The sequence below is a fragment of the Curcuma longa genome, chromosome 11 (assembly GCF_044706935.1).
Source record: "Curcuma longa cultivar G26 ecotype Majalengka, Jawa Barat chromosome 11, ITB_CL_G26_1.1, whole genome shotgun sequence".
Lineage (NCBI taxonomy): Eukaryota > Viridiplantae > Streptophyta > Magnoliopsida > Zingiberales > Zingiberaceae > Curcuma > Curcuma longa.
The window spans coordinates 1,673,136-1,681,575 of record NC_133871.1 but is presented as its reverse complement, the minus strand read 5'-3'; the positions used below and the strand labels follow the sequence as shown (position 1 = coordinate 1,681,575).

The 8,440-nt window shown below is 32.6% G+C and overlaps 1 protein-coding gene across 3 annotated transcripts; it reads left to right on the top strand.

The window, feature by feature from the left end:
• The first annotated feature begins 1,296 nt into the window (after window positions 1-1,296).
• LOC141840481 (large ribosomal subunit protein eL36y-like) lies at window positions 1,297-4,428 on the top strand. Of its 3 annotated transcripts, none has more exons than XM_074728475.1 (4): window positions 1,297-1,349; window positions 1,433-1,567; window positions 2,898-3,097; window positions 4,217-4,428. In XM_074728475.1, the coding sequence occupies exons 2-4, from the start codon at window positions 1,466-1,468 to the stop codon at window positions 4,245-4,247; spliced, it is 333 nt and encodes a 110-aa protein (XP_074584576.1). In that variant the 5' UTR covers window positions 1,297-1,349; window positions 1,433-1,465; the 3' UTR covers window positions 4,248-4,428. The 3 variants fall into 3 exon arrangements, with proteins under 3 accessions (XP_074584576.1, XP_074584577.1, XP_074584578.1); XM_074728476.1 differs by having other exon boundaries at window positions 1,327-1,387; window positions 1,458-1,567; XM_074728477.1 differs by having other exon boundaries at window positions 1,330-1,349; window positions 1,458-1,567.
• Window positions 4,429-8,440: the final 4,012 nt, after the last annotated feature.

The following is an 8,440-nucleotide window of genomic DNA, read 5'->3' as shown; positions in this document are numbered from 1 at the left end:
CCTTGAACAGGGGCTTCTTCAGCTTGCGGCGAAGCGAATCGAGCGGCCACTACAGCGTGAAGGCGAGAGGTCATCCCACGAGCGACGAAAAGAAGGGCAGAGCACGAGAAGCGTACCTGGAAGCAACGAAAAAAAAATGAATCGGCGGTTCAACCCGCCGGTTAACCGGTGGGCCGCCGGTTTCACAACCCCTTGAACCGGAATCGGCCCGGCTAACCGGGTCAACCGATCGGGTGGCCCGTTGACCCGGGCCGGGTCCGGGTTGGAGCCGGGCCGGGGCCGGGTTGGACCCGGCCCGTGGTCGGATCTAGCATCAAGGTGCTTCAGAGACTAAGGGAAGAAGAAAGGGCCACATGGTCGATTCGGCCATGGGGTGGCCGAATGGGCCGTTCGGCTGAAGAAGAGCCGAGTGGGTGACTCAATGAATGGAAGATCGAATGGACGATTCAGCATAGCCGGATGGGCGATTCGGCGAGGACGTGCCCGAATGGGCGATTCAGCATAGCCACATGGGCGATTCGGCGAGGGCGTGCCCGAATGGGCGATTTGGCGAGGGCGTGGCCGAATGGACGATTCGGTGAGAGCGTGGCCGAATGGGTGATTCGGCGAGGGCGTGGCCGAATGGGCGATTCGGCGAGGACGTGTCCGAATGGGCGATTCGGTCATGAAAGAGATAGAGGGGTGACTCGGCTCTTTTCGGAGTATAGGGGGAGACTGTGGTGGGGGTTGACCGAACCTATGGAGGGGATCAGGATCAGACTCAAGCCAAATCCGGGGTCACCCAGGTTATTACCGTAACATAGCCCATGTCTGTTTTGTCTTATTGAACCTGGTCTCATACTAGTTTGATAGGTCGGGAGATCGGAGTACTTGGGAGATCAACAGGTAAAAATTGAAGTGCTCGGGAGATCAACAGGCAAAAATTGAAGTGCTCGACCATTCTCGACGAAGCTTAGGAAGTCGGAGTGCTCAGGGGCTATATTGCTCGACGGATGATCAGGATCATCTCCACTCCGACTCGAGCAATCGACAGCACACTAAGAGTTGGCAGGTCTCGAGGTCGGCAAATTGGAGTGCTCGACTGTCGGATCAATTCGAGCCGTTGGAACGAGGGGAGGGATCGGCCAACGATATTTAGTAGACATGCTGTTTTAATAAATTTTAAAAGTGATCTCTGATGTTAATCTCATCCATTCATCATGTGACCGAACGATCAAATCAAACGGTTCCTAATCGCTAGGTTAATTTCGTAAATAACAGCATTCGGAACCCTCCATTTCGCTATTTAACGGATCGCGCGTCTCCGCCATTAGGGTTCTTGGTCGCGCCGGCTGCAGCTGCGTTTCGTGGTAAGCCGTTAGCGCACGGAGATTTGTGTTCGTCTGCGGTAGGGTTTTCTCCTGATCTGATTGTTATCTTACTTTGACTGAAGGGAGTTCGCGTTCTTCTTCGTCCAGGCCTGGCAATGGCCCCTCCTCAGCCGAAGACCGGTCTCTTCGTCGGGCTCAACAAAGGGCACATCGTCACCAGGAGGGAGTTAGCTCCTCGTCCTTCCAGCCGCAAAGGGGTATGAGTTTGGAGTTTTTGGAAATTGGAGCTTACGATATGATCCATTGTTCAAGCTCATTTCGCATTCCACTTAGTAAATAATTTTACGTGGCGCTGTTGATTTTACGCCCAAGATTTTGTTTTTTTACGCGATAAACGAGTAGTTTTAGATGGACTTCAAGATTTACCAAAGTGCTCAGTTGTAGGTTTTCCTTTTGTTTGATTCTGATAAGATTTGATGCCATCATTGCTTGAGTTTATGATTATGTTAGAGAATTGCTGTGCATCTCCTGTTCTTCAAGTTTTGTGTTGGGAAAAAAAAGTAGACATAACAGCTACTTGGTGGGAACAAACTCCTAAAAGCCAACATTTTATTAACTATCTTTAAAAATATATATACTTTCAGAATGCAATATCAGTTACTGTGCTCTGATTAATTACCATTTGCATTCAGAACTGTAATTATCTTGCATTCGGGACTTGTGCTATGTTATTTCTGTTGTTTATTTAATAACTAGTGGCACAAAATTAATATATCTTTCTCTTTCCATATATTTTTATTGGGTAAAACTCAAGAGGGTGTTTCTTATTTTTGTTATCATTAAAAAGATGCTCCATATTGAAAAACTATCAAAAGGGTGTCCATCCTAAAATATCCTAGTTCTATCATACCACTGTTGTAGTAATTTTAGCTGAAATTGTTACAACCTACTAAAAATTATTATAAGTAACTTTGGTTAGAATTGTATTACTATTGATTATAGCTGCTTTAATATTGGTTAAAAGTGCTCCAACTTGATCAGAATTGGTCTAACATGGTCAAAATTGGTCTAATACTGTTGTAGTAGTTTCGGCTACAACTGCTACAATGTGCTTAAAATTATCGCATGTACTTTTGGTCAAAATTGTTTTAACATTGGTTAGAGCTGCTTAAATATTAGTTAAAATTGCTCTAAGTTGGTCAAAAACTGATCAAATACTATTGTAGTAATTTTGGCCAAAATTGCTACAATGCGGAACAATCTTGATTAAAGATCGTATAACATAGAGCAGTTGATTAAAATTGTGTTGCTCCATGTTAGAGTAGTTTTAGCCAAAGTTGTTCCATGTTGTAGCAAAAATTGTTCTAGTTTTAGCAGTTTTGGCCAAAGTTGCTACAACAACGTTGAAATTAGGATATTTTCGGGATAAAAAATATGATAGGATGTCTTTTTAATATTTTCTAAAATAGGATGCTCTTTTGATGATAACAAAAATAAGGGGTGTCCTGATTTTTGCTCTTTTTTATTCATATGTATATTTTTGTCATTATGATCTAATGTAACTAATATTGGGCAACAATGTGTTAGAAAACTAGCAAGAGAGTGCATTTTGTTAGGAGTTTGATCAGAGAAGTGGCTGGTTTTGCTCCCTACGAGAAGAGGATCACTGAGTTACTAAAGGTTGGAAAGGATAAACGTGCACTGAAGGTTGCAAAGAGAAAGCTGGGTACACACAAAAGAGCCAAGAAGAAGAGAGAGGAGATGGCTAATGTTCTCCGGAAAATGAGGTGAATAGTTTATTATGTTTTTCATGATTCCAATTTTTTGTTGTAGGAGTATTTTTATTTTTCATTTTTCTTTAAGTCTAATATCACAGTTATATAATTGAATTTTATTCACTGGTTTTATTTGATAAATGCATAACCTTAATAAAGAGGAGCAAAGATCTCATTGAGTAAATAATTTTTAGTTTTGTGAAAGTGTTAGACAATGCTTTCAAAGTTAATTATATGCCTGTTCCATGATATTGATTACTATTATTGGAGCTGTTAAATAATCGAACTAAACAAACTTGTTATCTTTCTTTTATATATTGATGATTGATTTTGTTTGTTTATACTTTTGACATGATCTATTAAGCTGTACATATTCAATTCATTCAATATGGAACATTACTGTTTGTATGACAGAATTTCTATAGTCCTTCAAATTGAAACTTTACCAGCATGTTACACTTCAACATTCAATCATTTTCATGTCGTATTTCTTTCTCACTTCAAATGGTAGGAAAAAACATATGGACAATTGGACTCCTCCATATTGTACCATTTTCAAATTGATTCTTTAGGGTGATCTGTAAGGTTTATGGGTGATTAGAAATGAGATCATGTACTATGTTTTTCTTTGTCATACTCGGCCTGATTCTTCCAATTCGTATGACCTGTTTGGCTCATTTGATCTATTTGACTAGTTGGCCTATTCTAACTTGGGTGTCCCTTACACCGTGGCTTTGTGCGATCTATCAGTTAGCTCATCTTGCTTGATTGTCCTGCTTTACCCAATCAACCCACAGGACCAGTTTGGCCCAATTTGATCATCTTCCCTACCTAGCTTGGCTTTGAGTGTTTTAATGGTCGGAAGCAGCAGAATTTCCTTTTCAAACTCTGAAATGATGAATATGATTGCCACTCTAGTTTCCTCTAGGGAAATGATGTTGGATTGAATTTAAACTCTAGATTTGTTTTCTACAATCATTAGATTTTGGATCAAGAATAGAATGACTTGAACTTGCACTGTGTATTAGCTTTTTTGACTGATTACTTGCCTAATTTAAGTTTTTCCCCGGACCGATGCCAGTTTTTCGTTTCATTTTAATCTGAAAAGTAAGCATCCTCTCTGTTTCTCAGGTCTGCTGGAGTGAGCGATAAGAAGAAATAATATGATTGTTTGCGATGGTGAGATTTGCTATATCTCGGTAGGCAACCTCTGGTAATCGAATTGAAATTCGATGTTTGGTTTTTTCAAGAACTGTTCTCAGACACATCCTTTATGTTTTCTGAAAAACAATTTCTTTTGAAAAGTTTTTTTGAAAGAAAAAATAGATTATTTTCTTGTTTTTTGATACAATTGTTAAAATTTGCTATATTCTAACTTGGTGCATTGATGAGAAAAACTCTAGAGGTAGGCTAGACGCTATGAAGGATCAGCTCAAACCAATTGATCTGTTCACCTGGTCCGACCGGCTTGCCTGGTTTAATCATCGACCCAACCCAATTAACCCGATTTGACCACCTTTGACTTGGCTCGGTTGTCCTTGTCAGCTCATCTAATTTGATTGGTATGTTCAGGTTCGGTATATCAATTGGCTTGCTCATGGCTGGTGAAAGTTATAGCAGCATTCTTTATTTTATTATCATGGGTTTAAAAAGATATTAAAATAATATTTTATTATATATTTTTTACCTTAAATATATATTTATTTTAGTGCAGGAGTAATTTTGTTCAAAACTATTAAATATAGAATCATATAACTAAATTGCTTGTAGTGGCTAAAGTCGATTGATTAAGCTTAAATTAATTTTGATGAGTTAGAGAAAGATATTTTAATATAATAATATTTTTTATATGGTAATTTTCATTAAGTAGGAGAACTTAGTTACGAGTAAAGTTACTACAACTTTATTAAAATAAAGGTATTTTTAGATGAAAAATGAATAGAATGTCACTTCAATTTTTAGTCTATTTGGTACTTGATATTTTGTATTGAAGTGAAAGATTTGAAATTGTTTTCAATTATGAAAAATTAACCAAGAGGAAACCCAAATCTAGTAATTGAATCAACCATGTTAACTAGTAAGATAAGTTTGGGGAGTTTAGTATCCGGAGCATAGTTGAGTTGATTACAATGGAACAAAATTGTTGAAATGGATAAAAATTGAATCTCAATTAAGTTGAGATAATATATTCTTTTGTCGTGGTCAATTGTAGTGTTTTGATTTATTTTCTTACATATGATCGTGAAATCGATTGTGTGGGATTGTTGAGGTGATAAATTTTACTTTTTGCTTGAATAGATTTGGAGAATTTAAAAAATTTCATTTGGGGTTACAATGCACTGATAGGAGATGGGATAAATTGAATTTATTTATGCTTTTTGATTTATTTTAGTAGACAATAAAATTTTTTTGTACGATTGAAACGATCTCTTTTAAAGATTAATTGAATATATGATAAAAAAATATTTTAAGGTACTTTTCAATTATTACAAAATGACAAGACAATGATAAGGATGATCAAACAAAATGGATGCTTATTAAAATTCATAAAACTCTAAACCTCCCAATTGTTTTTTAAAAAGAAATTAAAACTTTGCTTTTGTATATTTATAATCCAGAAAATATCCTGTTATTGTATTAGTTGTGACGTAATTGTTGTAATATATTAATATTTTTTAATTTAATTTAATTAAAAATATTATATATATATATATGTGAAGAATTTTATATTAAAATAAATAATTTTATTAAATTTTAAAAATTATTTAAATTTAATTTTAAATATTTTAATTTTATAAAATTATTTTAAAAATATTATAGATAATAACAACTCTAATAATTTTGTAGTATAATAATAAAATATTAAAAAATAGATCATAATTGAATCTCGACTTCTGCATAAATTATATTTCGAATTTATCTAATATATATTAAAAAATTATGACATAAATATTATATTAAAATAAAGATATTTTTTGAAATAATCGCCTCATTCAAATGGGCTTCATCTATCAATTGGAGTCAATTATGTTTGCACCCGTAAATATTAGACTCCGCTGACTAAACCCTAAATCCTAACAAAACCAAGTACTCAAGTGGCTCACAAGAATTAGTGCTGCAACACTTGGGTCCATCTTCTTGTTGATTGATTGTTAAAGAAAAACAAAATAATATATATCAAGTTTTGATTCTTAATCTTTGCTAGCCCTTCTTGTGCCAATTTAATGAAATAAGTGTTAGGAGATATTCACGAGAGATAATAAAAATGGTTAAATATAAAATATTGTCTTACGTGATTTATTTGAGAAGACTTTGAGTGCTGAATTCAAGTTTGATTGTCTAAAAAAAAAAACTAGTGTTGAGTGAGCCGAACTATTTTTAAATTATTCGAGTGGACTAAGCTAGTTGAGCTAATAAATTAAATCTGTCTTCGTCTAATATTTTTATCATTAAGCTACCTCTACATCTGACACAAGTCTATATTTGTCCATCTTACGTGCATTATTCCTATATTTCTCATCTATATATTAGATTATAAAAAACAATCACACATTTCAAATAAATTAGAAATATTTAAAATAATTAATTTCTAACTTTACAAAAATTCAATCTCTGCCCACCTCAGTAAATCCACTTCATCATAACCAACTCAACTATGCTCAAAAGCAAGTGAGTATAACTCAATTGGCTAGTTTTTGTACCATCTTAGTAGTAATAATTTATACTTTTCCCATAATAAAGAAGAACAAATCAATTTTATTAAAGTGAAATAAATTAATAATTTCATAATAAATTCATCTCCACTTATATAAATTTTGATTAAATTTTATTTTTATTTTAAAAATTATCTCTAATTTATATAAATTTAAAATAGGTTTATTTCTATCCCAAAATTTTAAAAAATTTTAAACAGATTTGTTAATAAAAATTATATAGGTTTAAATTTTATTTGTAATTAATATTTATTTTTGTTTAAAAATTTTTATTTATAATTTTGTTTCAAATTTATTTTAACTTCCGTCTCAAATTTCTTATCGTACATTATATTTTATTAAAGTGAAATGGATTAATATTTTCGTAGTAAAGTCGTCTTCGATTTATCTAAATTTGAAATAGATTTTAATATCTATCTTAAATTTTTATTAAATTTTAAACAGATATTTTGACAAAAATTATACAGTCTCAAATTTCATTTATAATTCTCATTTATTTTTATTTATAAAAATTTATATATATTTTTGTATCAAATTTATTTTAAATTTCGTCTCAATATTTTTTCCAAATGTTATATTTTATTAGAGTGAAATAGATTAGTAATTTTGTAACAAATCCGTCTCTAATTTATCTAAATCTGAAATAGATTTTAATTCCATCTTAAATTTTTATTAAATTTTAAATAGATGTTTTGATAGACATCATACTGTCTCAAATTCCATTTATAATTTGTATTTATTTTTATTTATAAAAATTTATATATAATTTCATATCAAATTTATTTTAAATTTCATCTCAATTTTTTTTTCAAATGTTATATTTTATTAAAGTGAAACGGATTAGTAATTTTATAGCAAATCTGTTTCTAATTTATCTAAATCTGAAATAAATTTTAATTCCATCTTAAATTTTTATTAAATTTTAAACGGATGTTTTAACAGAAATCATATGATTTCAAATTTTGTTTATAATTTATATTTATTTTTGTTTATATAAATTTATATATAATTTCCTATCAATTTTGTTTTAAATTCCATTTCAATTTTTTTTCTAAATGTTATATTTTATTAAAGTGTATAGCAGTAATTTTATATCATTTTAATTTTACTTCAGTGATAACTTAGTTAAAATGGAGACTTCATATATAGTACTCACTACATTTTAAATGAACATTATCTGATCATGATCAACTGGGTAGAATCTAGCATGGAGCTTGTACAACATGTAGAAACTATTTGTTAGCTTCTAGAAACGGTGATTTTATATCATTTTGATTTAGCTTCTCTAATTAAGTGATAACTTAATTAAAATAATATTCCAACTAGCAAAACAAACAATGTGGAATACATGACACTCACTTCATTAAAAGATGGAATTCACCACCCTAGCGCCTCACACGGTCACCTCCACAACCATGTGTGAGGAGTTAATCGAGAAGCTATAATTGACTATGACAGAGGAGGACATTATCTCGGCTTCATCGAGATTCTTGTCGACTTCAACAAGTCTATTCTATCGTAATCAATTTAATTATGCTCTGAAGATAAAATATATAATACTCATTACATTGCAAATAAATATAATTTAAATACGATCGAGCATGTAAAAACTAATATATAATTTGTACAATATGTAGCTAGC

Bases quoted from the DNA above. Each gene is read 5' to 3' on its own strand.
- LOC141840481 (XM_074728475.1), top strand. From the start codon at position 1,466: ATGGCCCCTCCTCAGCCGAAGACCGGTCTCTTCGTCGGGCTCAACAAA. The intron at 1,568-2,897 runs GTATGAGTTTGG...ACAATGTGTTAG, and splicing joins GTCCTTCCAGCCGCAAAGGG to AAAACTAGCAAGAGAGTGCA. The intron at 3,098-4,216 runs GTGAATAGTTTA...TCTGTTTCTCAG, and splicing joins AATGTTCTCCGGAAAATGAG to GTCTGCTGGAGTGAGCGATA.